Source organism: Thermobia domestica, chromosome 2 (assembly GCF_964235325.1).
Source record: "Thermobia domestica chromosome 2, izTheDome1.hap1.1, whole genome shotgun sequence".
NCBI classification, from domain to species: Eukaryota; Metazoa; Arthropoda; class Insecta; order Zygentoma; family Lepismatidae; genus Thermobia; species Thermobia domestica.
The window spans coordinates 369,798,185-369,817,184 of record NC_137455.1 but is presented as its reverse complement, the minus strand read 5'-3'; the positions used below and the strand labels follow the sequence as shown (position 1 = coordinate 369,817,184).

Genomic DNA, 19,000 nt, shown 5'->3' with positions numbered 1-19,000 from the left:
ATAAATACTACTAATGGTCTAAACAATTTGTTTTGAAACCTTTACACTTGTATTGAATAAAAGAAACCAAGAAAGCAAACAAACAAAAAATATAAGTTGTTAGGATTTTTTTAAAACCTTGAACTGTGACCTACTTTTAGCTGTAAATTTATTTCAACCTTTCATTAGATTTGAAGGCAATGTGCAACCAGAAGATTTTGATAAATTTAAAAGCTGCAACGACATTGTGCAATTTTTTCTAACGATTAGATCCGTGGTTCAAATAACCACTCGCCCACGGTGAGTGGTTCATCACTGCGGGCGAGTATTCAATATTATAGCTAAGGTAAGTAAATGATTTCTATTGCGGGATCTGGGCTAGTAGCTTTTTTGGGGCTACTAAAATTTTGTTGCTTATTTACATCCCTGGATTAGATCGTTGATAATCTCTGTAACCTATGACTTATTAACGAGGAGCAGAAAGTGCTAAAATTGCGCAAAATTTTCACCGCGACGTTGCCAATAACAGGATTCAGGAAATTGAAATTCTGCACCGAAATTAAATGTTAAACGCCATTCGTTTGTGAGATATACTTGTATTGCATTCTAACATTTGCAAAGCAAAATATGTACTTACAGACGTTTACAGCTTGAATCCTTCGAATAATTAAGCATTAAGAAAGTAATGAAATTGATGGAACCTATTGTTTGCTTCATAATTTCTTCATTCTGTGCGTTATTAGAACAGTAGTTTATATATTCCTTTCTAAGAATGGTGAATGGATTAAGATTCTTCATTCAAACAGAATAAGATTCTATTTTTAATTGTGTTCTATATTAATCTGTAACAATAACAAAATCTACATTGTACGGTATTATTGTCAATGAAAAAGAAGAATAATAGACTATAATAATATCAGTAATACCTAGTTTAGATTGTGGATCCATGTATGCTTGGCGTAGAGAAATTGTCGACAAATCTTTCTCACAGCACCTAAGAACAGTAACTAAGATGCAAATACAAATATAAGAATCATTTATAGAAAAGTGAAAGAATAGTTACTAAGACACGTGGTAGACACACCTGAAATATAAACAAACGCTTGTTTGTGATTGGCTAAAACTGGAAAATGTAAACAAATCTTTATCTCTAATTAGTCGAAGGCCTGTCCGCGATATTTAAAGGGAACTTCTAGGAATATATACGTGTATTATTTGTTTACTTTATATAAGTCAGGGGCGGATCCAGGACAGACTTCTGGGGGGGAGGGCGGTGGGTTGTGATACTGTTACTTAGAGCTACTTTTAAGACCTCCAAACTCTGGGATGGGTTTTATTTATATATAAAATAAGGAAGTTTTCTCTTCTGGGGGGAGGGACGATTGCCCCGATCGCTCCCCCTGGATCCGCCCTTGATATAAGTTCGTTTTCCCTACAGTTTTCCAATAACTATTTTCTTACAAATTTAATGTTATAGGCAATCTTACAGTTAGAAATGATACAGAAATTTATTGACTGAGACATGTTTCCTGTCCCCCCCCTTTTAACGACGCCCGTGCACATATATAATAGCGATAACTGAAAATGCTATTGCCGTCGATTACTTCGTATTTTTCTAACATGACTTGCATTTTGGTGACTTTTATTAGTCGAAATGCTTATGGTAATAATGGCAAGGTTGTACAACATTTTTTGCGCAATTTCCAATTTTGTTGCCTGCTCATTAAGGCTTTATCTGTGCACCCGATTTAAATAATATTTAAACATTTTTTCTGTCCTAATACATAAAAATTTGAGCTATTACATTCGGGAAGAGGTTAATTTAAGAATTTTAAAAAATATCTTAAAAATATGAATTTTTCCATATTTTGGTAAGCTTCAGAGCACATGCGCGTCCGAAAGATATAAACCGATTATGTTTATTTATTTTTCTCCTTTTTAGTCTTCTAAAGTCCCAACTTTTCCGCGGTACTACGAATTGAAAGGAAAAAACATTTCGCTTTTATTCGGCCCACTCTAATGCACACTTGACCCTTTGCGATTCAGAAGTGCTGGCTCCAGAGTTTTGTCTTTCTTAAACACGGCTCAACTGCTGACAGTAGTCAGTTGTATTGATGCTCTGACCAACTGGTAGCAATTCCCGATGCACAATGCCGCGAGCAGTCCACCAAACACACAGGAGGACCTTCCTCCTGGTGCAGTGCTAATTTCGGCTGTTTGGGAACCAGTTCATGGGATGCTAACCAATGATGATGGTACCGTGGAGCTTCGTACAAAACCCACTTCTCATCACATGTCCACACTCTGTCCAGAAATAGCTCCTTCTCAGACGAGTCAGAAAAGAAACATAGGTGTCTGCTCGGTTTGTCTTCTAGCCCTGAGTCAAATCATGTACGACCTATCGATCCAGCTTGTAGTGCTTTCCAAGTTGATGGAGGTGCTGCCAAATGGTTTCTCCACTCACACTGAATTGTAGTCCCAGATTCTCACATGTCTGGCCACCGTTTGTCTCAATTGCTGCCTGAAGATCTTTATTTTGTACATGTGTTGGTCTTCCGGCACGTGGTGCGCCTTCGAGTGTTTCGTCACCGTCATTAAACTTATTAAACCACCGCTGCACTGTTCGTGTAATCAAGACACCCTCACCAAAGGCCTGACATATTTTCCGTCCCGCTGCAGCAGCATTTGACCTAAGTTTGAACTCGTACAACATACACGCCCTTATGACGGTCTGTGGATGTCCCATGTTCACTCTGTCCTTACGGAAGTTCACGGTGTAACTGAACTGCCACAACCATTTAATATGTTGGATATACCCTAACCAAGAACTGACCTTCAACCTATGTCAATTCGCATTCAACTCACGCTGAGGGTCAATTGAACACAGACCTCCACTGAAAGTAACGGAATTTTCTTGGTTATGTTTATAAGAGTAAACACCACAGCATAGCACTTACATGACTAAGGTTTGGTGTAATATTCAAGATAATTGAGCTGCTTCAATAAAAGCATAATGCTGGCTACAATACTGTTTGTGATTTACTTACATAAATATCTCAAGCCATACTGACTTTCTGCACCTTATGGGGTGTGTTCGAAAAGTATCGAACCTTGGGTTCGCAAAAATACATTTATTGGTTTGGAAATGCGAGACATTAATCCCTTTCAAAAGTCTTCTTTGTAATGCACATTCTTCTCCCAGCGCTCTTGCCGTTGTTGGAAACACTTCTGGAACGCAGTTTTTGGAATGGTGAGCAACTGTGGCGTCGCATTCCCGCATTCCGCATGATGTCTTCTCGTGAATCTAATCGGGTCATTTTTAGTGTCATTTTCAGCTTGGGAAATAACCAAAACTCAAATGAAGCTATGTCGTTTGTGTAGGGAGCCTAATGACACACAGATGAAAGCTTGAATCGAATTTCACGGACACTCTCCTCATGCCTAAATTCTCGTTCAAAATTGAATGTACCGATCCAATTGAAAGGTTTCCGCTTGGGTATCGACAAACGTTTGCCAAAATTTTATGCAATATCGCTACTCAAGTTTTTCTGCCATTTTACAAAAAAAAAAAAAAAAAAAAAAAAAAATCTGATGACCGCTCACTACACGTCTTCACTCGTTGGCCGCTTGCCAACGACTGACTGACTCTTTCCGCGAGCGGGAAAAATTTCGCGACTGCGCATGAGTATCCGCTCTATCTACACTGAAGAAAATCTCCCGTGCTTCATTTGTTTACGCGGGAACAAATAAAGTTCGGTACTTTTTGAACACACCTCGCATTTGTTGTTAAAGTGATTTACTCTCCGAGTACCTGTCATGCACGCTCAACAAGGGAGTAATCCTGGTATTTTAAGTTTCATCTTTGCACGAGGCGAGGACTACTTTTATTTGTCCCATTCTGTATATAAAAAAGCTGATTACTGTCCAAGAAAACCACACTGCTCTATTAATAGTTCACAATAACATAAAATGGTTAATAACATTTTTTCTTTTATTACAGTTTCAAATTTCCCTGCCCTAACACAAACAAAAGAAGTAAGTATTCCGCCAGTAAATCAAGAAACATTGGACCAAGGCAAGGATGATGGTATTAGGTTCCTGAACGACTTGGATAATATAGAATCAGACCTTCTGGGCAACTCTGTTGTAGTTCGTGAAGGGTCTCCTGATGCTGGGCATCTTCTCTTTTTTCAAACAACTCCTGAAGCTCAAGAGATTAGTCGCAAAGCAGTTGAGGTCATTGCAGCTACGAAAGGGCTTAAATCCAGGTATTATCATCAGCTAGTATTGAACAGTGTAAAGTTTCAAAAGGGAACGCTTCTACAAATGTTAATTTTATACTAGAAGAAAGGAAAGTTTGACTTGTAAGCGCTTCTGAAAATGTGCCTTCTTGAAAAAATCCTTCAACGCATAAAAAATCCCTTTGTTATGTTCCCTTTTGAATGAAAAAATACCTAAGTAAACAAGGATGTTATAAATTAGAGGATCTGCCCATACAACAAAATCGTGAAACCATACGTCACAGCTTCACCACGCCTACTCTGCCCACTCCGAGCCACTAAGGTTGCAGTGTTTGGAGCCAATAAACATGGCGGAGACGAGAGTAGCCAATCAGACGTGCCGGCTCAGACGATGCTCGGTTGTTTTTTTGCCTTCACTGAGTTCATATGATGAAGATACGTATGGGTAGATCCTCTAATTTATAACATCCTTGGAAGTAAATGAACGAGATAGGTATGGTAGAAGCGATTGTGATTTGTGTTTAAAATGTTTGCGTATTCATATACCCTGTTGTATAATCCACAGAGCTCGTCCCATAGATTCATAAACCGTTGAAAACTGCATTTCGAAAAAAAAAATGAAAGATTTCCTATTGAAAATATCTTCATATGTAAATCGGTTGATGCACGAACAGCTTCAGTCCTTTCCATACGCAATTCTCTATTCTCCCTCTATTCTCTAAATATCATAACTCGTTGACTTACAAATTATGATAATTATATGAGTTTCCGTTTGGTGACAATAAATTAAGTATAATGATTTGCATTTCTCCAGCGTTATAAACTGATTGGATAGCACTACTCTAGCAGTGACCCACGCTCACGCTTACAAAGGAAGAGACAAACTACACTCGTATCCTGTTCTACAGACCTCCATTCAACGAATACGGAAGAAGGGGACAAAGTATGGAGCAAGCGATTCAGTTTGAATGTTCTTGTAACTAAAGATTGACTATAGCTATCTCTGGGTCTCGTGATTCTCAACACAACACCTCAGTCTGTCCACATCAATTTCCTCCCCCCCCCTTTAAGAAAGTCTTTGCGCCGCATTCCTACAGCTCTGCTTCTGACATCATTGTGTCATTCAGGCATTACTTTCTCTAAACAATTTGGGACCGCTAGCTGTTGCACCTTTGCTTTGTCCGCAGTGAGATGTCACACGCCATTTTACCGCCCTTTGCGACAGCTTGTAACACGGAAATAACGCCGAATTTAACAAAATGTCACATAAACTTTTTTGTTAGTTTTCATGTGTAGATTCTTCTCCCAAGCGTTGTAAACGGAATTTTGCATCACCCTGTATACTCAAAAACGGCACGGGTTCTATTGACTTTCATTTAAGTATGTTTTACAGCACGGTGACTTTCTCTGGAAGTATACACGCTATAGTTAGGTCTATTCCTAGAAGCTCTTGCGATTATATACATTCATTAGATGTTGGTAACTACGTACATGTTCTTGCTAAAATGTCACTTTACATTAAATCTTTTTTGAAAGAACCACTCATATACATTGGCAAATACGGTTACTTTCTACAAACTATAACTGAGCGCCTGTATATTCCTTGTACGAGGTGGTATCAAAAAGTTTCGAGACTAGCTCTGTTCACAAGAGAGTACTTTCTCTACCTACATTTACAACTACGACCTTCAAAATAGTCACCTTGTACAGCAATACATTGCTTTTACTATTTCTGCCACTGCTGGAATGTGTCGTGGAAATCTTCTTTTCGAAGCGTGTCAAGAACCTTCTGCGATTCGCGCTGAATCTCCGCAATAGTGACCAAACAGCGACCTTTTAACTGGATTTTCAGCTTCGGGAGGTAGGAAAGACCACTGGGGCCAAATTTAGCAAGTAGGATGAGTGCGGAACTGCGATCATCTTGTTTCTGGTGAGAAACACATATGTGAAGAGAGCGCTGTGACAGGGTGCATTGTCGTCGTGGGGCAGCCAGTTTTTCGCACGCCGCAGAGACGTCGCTTTCGTCGAATATCCTCCCTCAGACCCCTTAAAACGTGGCAGTAGATCTCGCTACTGACGCTCTGGTTCCTGGGTACGAATTAGTGATCACAATGCCACAAATGCCTAAAAAGTACTTAGTCGAGCTGCAGACCTGCCTCGCCTTTTTCGGTCGTGGAGATGATAAGCTTTCCCACTGTCAAGATTGTGTTTTGTCTCAGGATCGTACCCGTACACCCAAGTTTTGTCACCGGTAATGATTCTCCATATGATGGACGGATCATCCATGGCACGCTGATGGAGTTCTTGGCAGACTTCGACGCGATGTTCCTTTCGTCATCTGTAGGCATGTTGCATAACTAGTCTTGAAACTTTTTGATACCACCTCGTAATAATTGGCAACTATTCATATCTTCGATACAAAATAATTTAGATATGTGTGATCCTTTTATTTTAGGCTTGGTCTGTCCAACGAACAAAGTGGAGAAGGGCTGAAGAGAGTAACAGTAATTAATACACGATTAGGTGATACATGCTCTGGTCAACCGATATGTGTGCGGTCAAAGTACAGAACTCAGGATGGATCGTGTAATAATTTACGTGTTCCTAAGATGGGGCAAGCTTTTACACCATTCCAAAGAATATTACCATCAAACTATGCAGACGGTAAGATACATAGTCAACTACAGTGGCGTAGGCAGAATTTTATCGAGTCAGGTTGAAGCCCTCGCTTTGCATATCTTTTCAGGGCAAGTGTGATTTTTATGTGTATATCTTAACCCAGTAAATGTTTATTTTAACATACTGTCTTACTTAAGGTTGGTTTAAGCGCCGAAAACTCTCTTGCATAAGCCACTGATAAGCTATTATGGTAGTAAAACACAATACCTTAGGGCAAGGATGCAAATAACCACTCGCTCGGGAAGAGTAGTTCATTTGTACGGGAGAGTTTTTAATATCACTATTAAAATAACGAAGGTAAGTAAATGATATCTATTGTGGGATGTGGGCTAGTAAACTTTTATCTTGGGCTAGTAAAATTTTGTTGTTTATTTATATTCCTGCCTTAGGATATTTTTTCTTCTGCTATTTACTGTAATCTATTTATAAGATTCGCCGTAATTTTTAAGAAATTACTGTTACTTATAAGATAAAAATTTAGAATTTTATGGTCTTCACTGTGAATCTTATAATCCTAGCAACTCCTCCAATAACTGTACATTTTTTGTTATAGAGATCCATAATTTTGTTAAGGTATGTGATAAGTCTCAACGATTGGCAATAGATGGCAGCACATATTCCTAGCTTACCAATCTCCCTTTCCTATCCCCTATCTTTCTTTTTTATTAGTATCGAAAATATTCACAATAATTGAATCAGCTTCAAGAGGTATATATTGAAATTTTGTCCAAAGAGAAATCCGATCAACAATGAGAATAATCCGTAAAATTTTGATTAGAGACAGTCTTCAAGTTACGTAAATTCCTCCCTACGAAAGAAGTTTCTGATATATAATAACTAAAATTTACAAATGCCACTTACATCTGAAGTGAGATACATTATTAAATTTCTCAATTCAAGTTTCAGAGTCATCTATTGAGTGAAATGTGAACTGCGTGCTAACTAGTGTTTCTAAAGAGTTCTAATTCCTGTACTTCTTTAAGCAGGTGATTACCTATTTTGATCTTCAATTTTCTTGTTATTTCTTTTCTAGCCCATCTCATAACTTTTGCTTTGCTCTCTTTGATCTTCATATCGAATTTGCTGCTAAGTACTTGTTGCACATGTGGGGGCCGCGGTGGCTCAGTGGTAGAGCGTTCACCTCTGGCGCATGGGGTGCCGGGTTCAAACCCTGCTCACGCCAAGTGAACCTTGTGGTTGACAAACAACGTGTACGTGGGTTTCTTCGGGGTTCTCTCGTTTCCTCCCAATTTCTTCATTCCACCATTTCATTCATTACTCATCATCACCCTCTCCTATAGCCTAGCCGGCATAATTGTGGGACGTAAAACTCAAAAATTTCATTTTTTGTTGCATACGTTTAGCCCTGTCTCTAATATTCTCTTATTATCTGTCAACATTACGATTAAAAAAAAATAACTCTATGGCCTATGTAACCCGAAGGTTCAATGCTGAGTTCACAAAAGCCCAAAGATCCAATTTCCACTTTGTATCCTATTTCTGGGAGATCCATGTTAATATTGTCCTCCCATCTGCGCCTAGGTCTTCCTAATGGATCATTTTCCGAATGGTCTTCCAGTTAAGACTTTGAAAGCGTTCCTAGTTTCTTCCATCCAGGCTACATGACCTGCCCCCTTAGCCTCCTGGACTTAATGACCCTAGCAATGTTAGGTAAACAGTATAAATTATGTATTTACTCGTTATGAAGTTTCCGCCATTCCCCATTCGTGTTAATGTTGGGTCTGAATATTCATCTTAGGATTTTGTTCTCAAATACTTTCAGTCTGTGTTCTTCTCTCAGAGTAAGAGACCATATTTCACAACCATACAGTACAACATGCATGATTATCGCTTTATGCATTTTAAGCTTCACATTCCTCGACAGAATTTGCTATGACAAAACATTTTGAATTGAATAATAACACGAATTCCCTGCTTTCAGTCGACATTTATTTTCTTTGTTGATATTCGACATTTAATTTCTTTCAACATTACGATATCGTCCGCAAATGTAAGCATGTGCAGGGGTCTATGTTCTGTCCAAGAACAGTTATTCCTATTCTGCGAATGTCCTTGATTTCTTTTATTCCTTCTTTAATGTTAGAGATTAAACAATGATGACAATGAGTATCCTTGTCGGACCTTTTCTTCTTTCTTTTTCTTTTTCTTTTTCTTTTTTGTATTGCTGCTTTTCTCCTCTTTCCTTTCAAGAACGGTACCGTAATTGGTAAGTTTTCTTGCGAGGCATGGCACACACACATCTACTTCCCCCCCCCACACACAAATGGCCGTTTTAGAATCTCGCCCTTGTTCAATAATGCGCGAGTTTCTTGTAACCAAGGGCGCCGATCCTGGGGGGCCGAGGGGGACCGGGCCCCCCAAAGCTCATGTGCGCCCCTAATATATTTATGAATATGCAATATTTGGCATAATTGGAGTGCAATTTGTCTTAAAATCTTCATATATATACCTTCTGCATCTGAATGCCCCCCCCCCCACCCTCAAATTTACAGAGAAATCGGGACCCTTGCTTGTAACTCCAAATTCTACAATTTGTCTGTTCAACTCATTTGCATAAAATCTTTCCTCTAAATACAAAACTATGAAAAACTTTTTCTCGATTTTGTCAAAAAGTACGCATAAGGATTTTCATACACCAATATAATTTTGTTCAGCTCAATGCATACTATCGATTAGGGTGTATTTCATCTTTCGCTAATAGGATTTTACAGAATTCAAATTAGATGTTGTTTAACAATCCTAATTAAGGAATATTTCCCATATATTTAATACATTTTTTCTCTTTCCATATGTTAAGGAGTGGACATTCCTAGAGTTTCTGTCGATGGATCTCAATTACCGAGTGCCCGAGTGGTAAGTGCAAGGGCTGTTCCTGATCGACCAATTCCTGAACCAAGATGGACTCATCTCCTGATGAATTTTGGTCAATTTTTGGACCATGACCTCACCCAAGCACCAGTATTCAGGTTCAGTAAGTAAAAGATTTAAGAATGGTACATTAATGCAATGTATAATTTTCAGTTCCATTGTTTTTATTGTGTCTTGATTTAGATTGTTTTCTGTCTTTATAAAGCTTTTCCCCTATGATAGTTATAATCAGTGGCGGATCCAAGGGGCTATAGCCCCCCCTTGACAGGTATACACTGGATAAAATGGGCTTCAATCCTGCTTTTTTTACACTGGATAAAACGACAAAATATGGTTTAGCCCCTCCCTTGATCATATCCTGGATCCGCCCCTGGTTATAATGACCGTTCTTCGTCTAATAAGTTAAAAAAATAGCAATGTTACGTATACACCACGCGAAGAAGTTTGGTTTTCATGACGTGATATTTTCTCAATTAACATTAAAACTAGAAGTGGTAGTAGATTCTTTCATTTCCGCTTTAAGCAGAGAGATTAGGGAGAAGTGAAATATATTTTTGGGACGCGTCGTTGATTACAGAAAACTACTTCTCGCTATCTAATATTGTTTTTTTTTTTTTTGCTCTATAGCGATCAATGTTAAAACCGGAAGTGGTTGATTTGTGTCATTTCCGCTTCCAATAAATAATTGAGAGTATGGTACCTATTCTCAGAACGATAAATCAATCGATTCTACGAAATACACTTATCGGTTTTGCTGTATTATATGAATACTGAAACCGGAAGTTGAAGAGAATGTCTATCACTTTTTGTTTTAGTACCGAGTTAAGGATAGAAGTGAAATGGGACGCTTAATCGATTGCAGGAGACCGCTCTCGCTATCTATTACCGTTTTAGCTTTATAATGACCAACGTTGAAACCGGAAGTGATCGATTTCTACCATTTCCGGTGGATGGATTACCACCATCAAATATGCTCAATTCCTAACTTTTGACTCTCTACATCAGCGTTTCCCAACCGGTGTGCTGAGGCACACTGGTGGGCCGCGAGGAAATCAAAACAAAATTATTAATTCTATAGCAGTAAAATTGCAAGACATAAGGAAAAATGTACATTTGTGTTTTACATTACTGTGAACCTCTACTATTAGACCACAATTTTAAGTTTCATACCGTGTTACTTTTCTGTACATTTTTAATGTTCAAAAAAGTATTTGTTATCATTGTTATGACCATTATTGCTTGTTTATTGTTGCAGACTATTTCGTCACTTGAAATTTTAAAATATCATTCAATTCTTTCAACAAAGCGAACATGCATACAAATTACCTATATTTGTGTTTTACAAGTAAAAGAGATTTGTTTCTTCGTTTGTTATTTAGTGACCTTCCTTCTTAATGAAAGCTTGAATACAGTGTTCGAAAAAGAAAGCGTATTTTTTAAAACCTAAGTCCAATACTTCATTGCAATTGTTTTCTATTTTTAAATTAGAATGAAAAATAAGCATAATGATTTACACGGGGGAAAACCAGTTATCGACCTTTTTCTCTGTGAGAAGGAGATCAGTAATCAAAGAAAAAAATACCACGATATTTTATATTCACAAATAATAATTTCTATGAGTGTGCCGCGACAATTCAAGCTACACCCATAGTGTGCCGCAAGTTCAGAAAGGTTGGGAAACACTGCTCTACATTATGGTTAAGATTGATAGTGATTTACCAAGTAGTTTATTTTAAAGACCTTTTTATCTGCCGGACGGATGAACACACAGAGACAATGTAAATATAGAAAGGAGTTTTGGTAAACCAAATTCCATAATTTAATAGACTAGAACAGGATCCGACAGGGAAATCTGACTGTTTTTAAAATCATAGTACAAGGTTGTAATTTTTAGGTGGACACCCTCCCGGCTATGATACCTTCTAGTAGCAGAGTCAACTAGCGCTTGCTGTAAGCTTGAATTGCAAGTAGGTCAAGTTTGCATCCAGTTTGATTGACAAACGTGCAAGCATGCCACAAACTGGATTTCAGTAACGAGTTTACATGGGGGCAACCTTGCATTCAGTGTTCCATTCAAGCTTGACGCAAGAGTTTTACAAGCCAATCAAAAGCCAGTAGCCTCTAGAAAGGATCTAAAGCATCGCTTGCAAGTACAACAAACGGCAGATTGTATGAAAGCATGTGTTTCAGGTGCAAGAGAAAGCCAAAAGCCAAGCACGCGTCAATTGGCTGCAAGCTTTCTTGCTATTAGGGATCTTTACTCTTTATTGAGTGGAGTCAGTTTGTTAACGTCTTAAAGGATAAAAGTGGGTGTATATACCCCACACATATAGGTTCCTTCTGGATATATAGATCCCATGCGTGATCTTTATTGCATTCACCTCAGATTATTAGGTTATTTAATAGCCTTGCGTGGGTACTACCTGGCTTATTCTCTATATTAAAAAATTGATGCAACCTAAGGGGTTGTTTTCAAACCCTCATTTAACATTTATTACTGCTGGATTTTTTTTATTGTTCAGTCGTAAGTGCATTGCGAAACAGATCACATAAGTTTTGAGAAGGAGCTCGTCAAGTTGGTAGGGTCATGACGTCATCTGTTTGGCCTTCAAGAATACAATGCAAAAGGCTTATTTTGTTCCGTTGCAAATTTTGTTTAAAAATATTAAGAGATATTTTGCACATGCATTATTTTAGTATTTTTCAAGTAATTTTGATATCTGTACGTTAACACAGGGCCAGTCCCGAGGACCCTAAAATTTTGGAAAAGGAGTTTTTTTTAAAGAAAAGTCCCCATTTTCTTCGAACTCCCGGTTTCAGGTATATCATATGGACATGTGAATGGTACTGTTTGGAAGATTGCTTTATTCTGAAGAGAATGGGGGTACGAACCAAATTCCTACGATAAATAGTGATGATACAGCTTGACCGAAAGTCTAAAATTTATCTTTAAAAGTCCCAAAAGCCCAGGCGTTAAAGGCTATGAGTTTGATATGTCTGCACTACACCACCAAGGAGGGCTAATTATATATAAAATGTATAAGGTAATTAAGAATTCCGAGGGCCGCGGTGGCTCAGTGGTAGAGCGTTCGATCCCAGCCCCCGCCAAGTGAACTTTGTGGTGGACAAACAATGTGTGCGTGGATTTCCTCGGGGTTCTCCCGTTTCCTCCCACTTTCTTCATTCCACCATTTCATTCATTACTCATCACCACCGTCTCTTTTAGTCTAACCGGCATAACCGTGGGACGTAAAACTCAAAGATTTCATTTCATTTTTAAAAAAATAAGAATTCCATTAAGTTCATACCTTGGGACGGTGCGGAGGAAGGAATGTTAGATATCAGAACAATTAAGCTCAAAAATAGACATTATTTTCCAAGTAGCGGTTTGTCAAGTGATTGCATCATTTACCTTAGAGAGGATGAGAACTCTTGTCTAACAGTCAATGTGTTATGCCACGGAGTTAATTTTGTGTTTGTTGAAATATCAATTATCTCACGTCGCCATAGTATTTCTTAATATATTACATTTATAATCATTTACCAAAGAACATTCTTCTTTCATATTTTTTTCAGGTAATGGTAGTGGGATACAATGCTGTGCCAATAATAATGCTGACGTATTACCACCCAATCAGCGCCACCCTCAGTGCTTTCCTATTCAAATACCACCTGATGATCCATTCTACGCTCAATTTGGACAACGGTGCATGAATTTTGTAAGATCTATGTTGGCTCCAAGCATTGACTGTTCATTTGGAGCTGCAGATCAGGTACAGAAATCAAATTACATAAAGACCATAGATTCTTAATTTATGTTTTGTTAATGCTAAGCACAGATTGATCTATCGTATAGATATATTCGTATGAATATAATAATTAAAATTGCTTGATTGATTACGGTTTAACATTCGGGATTTATTAAGGGTGCTCGGTAAAGAGTTTATAGAAAAAGAGGGGTATGTGCTATTTATTGATCTAGCAAAGGCTTTCGACCGCGTGAATTGGGAATTGTTGGTGAAAGTTCTAAAGAAGGTTGGGTTGGAATGGAAAGATCGAAGACTCATAAGAAACTTATGAACCAACAAGTAAGTGTTAGAATAGGGAGGAAATGACAGAGAAGAATGCAGTTGGAAGGGGAATTCGATAATAATGTATCTCTCGCGAACTTTATTTAATATCTATTTAGAGGAGATAATAAAAGAGAGTCTACAAAATGAAGACGGGATTTCAGTAGGAGGTAACATGATTAGGTGTATACGTTTTGCAGATGATATGGCGCTTGTTGCTTAATCTGAAGAGAAAACCAATAAGATGTTCGAAAACTTGAGGAAAGACTGAAGAGAATGGGATGAAAATACATATTAGAAAGACAAAAGCCATGGTGATTGAAACGAAGGGGTCAGTGTCAAATATAGAAGTAGGACGGGAGAAAATGAAACAGATAATTAGTTTTCGATACCTGGGTAATATTATTAGTGATGATGCGAAATGTAAACAAGAAGTAGAAGCAAGGATAGGAATGGCGAAAGAAGCCTTTAGGAGGAAGAAAACATTATTTTATGGGACCTTGAATAAAGAGTTAAGTAAAAGACTCATAAAATAGTCTTGTAGAGTATTGACTATATGGGTTAGAAACATGGACATTACGCAAAAATGATTAAAAAAAAAAAAAAAACAGTGGGAGGTTTTCGAAATGTCGGTGTGGAGAAGAATTTATAGAATTAGCTAGGTCGAGTGGGAAACGAATGAGTGTTATAAATAGTAGGGAAAAACAACAATTTTAAATACCATTAAGAAGAGGGAAAGAGGAAAAACCTAGTTAGAACATTGGCTAAGAAGGAACTCTATCATGAGGGACGTGCTAGAGGGTATGGTGGCAGGAAAGAGAGGGAGGGGCGAAGGAGACCACAGTTAATGGACGATATCAAAGCAGAAAAATCATACGTGAAGACGAAGAGGTTAGCGGAAGGGCGTAGAGGATGGAAGCTTCTCAGTTCCTGCAAGTGACCTACTAATAATGGCAGAAAACCTATTATTATTATTATTATTATTACGTTTAAATTATTAGGTAATTATTACAATTGGAAAACATGTTTGAATAATTTTCTTCTATTATTAGAAATGCCATATTGAATAATTTTGAATACTATTTTTCTTTATTTTAAATTTTTTCCTTATTCGAACAATTTTTCTTTGTCCTAACAAGTATTCTTTACCTAGAAATATGTTTTATGTTCTAACATATTTTTTTTATTTCAATACTTATTATTTATTTAAGCACTTACTTTTTGTTTGAACACTTATTACATTTATGTATCTTTGTCCGAACAATAATATTTTATTCTAAAATGATTCTTTACTCGATAATATTATGTTTATTCGATCATTTATATTGTCTAATTTTTTTTTATTTGAACAATTGAGGCGGTCTACGTAAAAAAAAAAAGGCACATAATGTTATCTGCCCTTATTACGTAGATTGCATATTCCAGTTCTCGTGTGTAGGCGTGGTTGTCACGTTACATGAATCTTGTAGCTGTCATAAAAAAAAGACCTTGCAACCCTACTATATTTCTCCATGTAAACATAATCTTGAAAAGGACATACAACATTTTTTCCATCTTGCAAGGAGTTAAACCGTGTGCAACTTTCTGGGTCGTCTTGCTTGCTACTTGCTATCGCCCTCCCGCTGACATAAAGAAAAAAACAATTTCTCCGCTTCCAAAACATGGCTTTCTTTTGGACAGGGAGGGGAAGTGTGCCAAAATACAAGTTTTTAATGAGGAGGCTCACTGTTTGTCCACTAGAGTGCAGTCCTGTATGGGTAGAGATACCTTTCTTGCTTTCAGGAAGATGTAACATGTAAACAGTAAATAGAAAGATCGGGATGCAAGCTTTTTTATGACAGCTACAAGATTCAAGTAAAAGGGATACGTGGTCTAAAAGTTCAACGGTGCCAGTTTCATGTCAATACCTCAAACAATGAGGGTGGTACACCTGTTCAACATCTGTGATGTCATATGCTTTTTGAAGCCAGCGATGGGCAAAGTAGGAATTTTCTAATGATTAAGTTTACTCTTTGGCTTGGAAGAGTTGATAAAGAGGATGTTCTTCAAGTTTTTCCCGTCAGAGGGCAGAGGTTTCTCCCAGTACGACCGACAGTTCGGTCTGATCAAAAAGAAAACTTTTACAAAAGGAAGTGATTGGTAATCCACAGCCTTACTGTATCTAAAGCGCGCCATAGACGCACGCACTTGCATTACCAACATGTATGAAAGGTTTCTTTCACCATGCATCTTCAAAGAATTTTTTGCCCACACACGTACCAACGTGCTGTCCAACATACTGAAAGTAGTTGGAGAAATGTGGAGGACGAGGAAACGCGTGCTTTTTCTTTCTGCAACTGCATGACCTTGGCATGCGACGGAGGAGAGACTCACGTGATTTCTTCCGCTGTCGTGATTGGCGGACCTAAATATAAAACAGCCACCTTGCATGAACGAGCCCATACACGGTAAACATGCATGCAGAACGGCAAAAACATCAAACATGTTTTCAGAAGATTTTGAAAACTTTCAACATGAATGAACGAGGCCATACACGATCAACTTGCCTGTGGTTTTATCATTTTTCATACAAGTCGGGCTGTTTCTTCAGGCATGTGTTTACGTGTATGGGCCGCTTAACTTCAATAATGTTGTGGAGGGAAAATCCAACACCTGCTGAAGGTGTTATGAAACCAGCTGGAACACCATGACTGGGAGTCTTTTCTGAACAGTTTCTTTTTGAAAAAACAAGCTGTGTCAAAAATGATGGTTTCCTATACTTTACTTTAATGAAATATGTTATCATCAAACCAATACATAATGGTCCGTTGCTGTGTTTTAAAACTTATCTTGTACAGTATAATGTGCTTATTTATTGGCGACCAATTCAGGAAATTGTAGATTTTCGTAACGTAAGAATTACAAGGAGTCTTTACCCCGAAGTGAATCAATTAAAAGTCAATGATGCTAAAAATTTTTATCGCTTTTTGCGGCAGAACGATATTGACTTTATTGAACATATGATTTCACAATTTCCGATAAGTTTCAGTTTAAATACATTTTGGTAAATGAAGATAGTTTCCGAAACTTTAATATGGCTTTCAATTATCCGTTCAGTAGTACTACAAAAGTGTTCTGCGTAAAAAGAACACAGAAACATACTGCATATTTGTATGTATTACTCAAATACAAGTGCAAAACAGTGTTATTGGGAAATTATGTTTTGCAAAGGAGAGGTTTGTTGCGAACTGAGCAACTGTTATTTTATTGGCAGCGTACAATATTACCACTTTCTTTTTGCGTTTGCTCAAAACTTAGTTTTCTCCTATGTGCCCTTTAGACGTAGAGCGCAAGGGCGCCGATTTCTCTGTAAATTTTGCTGGGCCCATTCAGATGAAGAAAGCATATATAAAGATTTTAAGACAAATTACATTCAAAATTTGCCAAATATTGTAAATTTATAAATACAATGAGGGGCCCCACATGAGCTTTGGAGGGCCCGGGCCCCCTCGGCCCCCCCAGGATCGGGGCCCTTGGTAGAGTGCCTCAATTATTTTTTTATTCCAATAACAATCCTTAGGAAAATGTTTTCTTACTGGAATTACCGTTCGAAAAATTATTCAATAAATTATTTTATACGGATATTCTAAGAATATACGATTCTAATATGGAATTAGCGTAATTTTAACCAAATTGTTTCTTTTTAAAGTTAGACTAGGTGAACCTGCGCTCTCTACACAGCGCAGCATTCACATATGAGCATGAATTTCCTTGTCATTCCTCACAACATCTGTACATGTTCCTTTACAGACACAAATGAAAGACGTCTTTATAAAAATCGGCAAGAGGTACCATAAAGGGGAGATTTTTTTTAATATCTCGCATCGTTTGCAAGGTTTAGGCCTACTTCCGGTTAGATTTTGTAATTCATATATTATCAGTGTTTTCTTTCTTTTTGTATGCAGTGTGTAACAAGCAAATACATTACACACGTAATTAATTACTCTGTCAGTGATATATGATGTTCATTGGGCAAAACATTTCAAGCAATAAAGATTCATCTTACACTGGAGAAATGGTTATTTTTCGTTTTTCATTATCATTTGACCATGAAACAAACGCCAGAGAGATATACTAATTCCGTATACATATATGTAGCGTTAGAATGTATAGCTCGCAGGATATGATGCTTTACTTTTTAAAATTTCAATATTTCCAGTGTACCCTTAAAAATGTAATAAGAAAATAAAGACCATTTTTAAAAATAGTCAATTAGAACTGGACAATCTACACAAAATTTGCAATCGTTCAGTGAAAACAACGTCTTTCTAGAGCTTGTGGTTTCAGAGATATTATCGAAAAAACTGACCATAAACATATAAACCGTCCACAAACATATAAACATGCACAACTTTTTCTTGTGCTAACATAAAGCTCGCATTTTAATATATAGAAGTTTTCATGAGAGTCTACAATTTTAAGATGAAACTAGAACTGTTTGTATTCTCACTAGAAAAGGAATTAATTAAAATTAGAATAGCTTCTTTTATACATACAACAGATTCACTAAAAGCCAACAATCAAGGAAGCAAATAAAAACGATCACATTGTATCTATAAGTAAAATAATTTTGTAACCTTTATTTCAGATGAATCAATTAACTCATTGGCTAGACGGTTCCATGATTTATGGTTCAACAGAACGCCAGATGAGGGCTCTGCGATCGTTTCAAGGAGGAAGACTTTTATCGGCATTTGATTCTGGACAAAATGAGTTTTTACCTCCACAACAACAGAACGATGGATGCACCATTAGAGAGCAGAACCTGTTTTGCTTTAGAGCAGGTGTGTGTTAATTCTTTCAAATAATAAGTAGCAAGTTTCGTAGATTATATTTAATTGATAAGATATAAATGCTCTAATCAATGCTCCAAAATATCACTAATTTTCTATTATGAGGATGGCGTAACTCTTTGAAAAACAAGAAAAAACTCTTGAAACTGGAATCATGGGTTAGTAATTGTAAGTTAAGGAAAGTAAAGGTAAAGAATTGAAAAAAATGAAATGAAATCTTTCAGTTTTACGTCCCACGGTTATGCCGGTGAGGCTAAAGGAGACGGTGATTATGAGAAATGAATGAAATGAATAAAGTGGGAGGAAACGG

General features: G+C 37.3%; 1 protein-coding gene across 3 annotated transcripts in view; it reads left to right on the top strand.

The window, feature by feature from the left end:
• The window catches only part of LOC145678832 (chorion peroxidase-like), an 83,839-nt gene that overhangs the window by 17,773 nt on the left and 47,066 nt on the right, over positions 1-19,000 (top strand). For all 3 annotated transcript variants that reach the window (XM_081749384.1, XM_081749382.1, XM_081749383.1), the window contains exons 3-7: positions 3,980-4,247; positions 6,676-6,884; positions 9,718-9,891; positions 13,365-13,561; positions 18,486-18,681. In XM_081749384.1, coding sequence (XP_081605510.1) covers positions 3,980-4,247; positions 6,676-6,884; positions 9,718-9,891; positions 13,365-13,561; positions 18,486-18,681 — 1,044 coding nt within the window. The remainder of the gene's footprint in view (positions 1-3,979; positions 4,248-6,675; positions 6,885-9,717; positions 9,892-13,364; positions 13,562-18,485; positions 18,682-19,000) is intronic.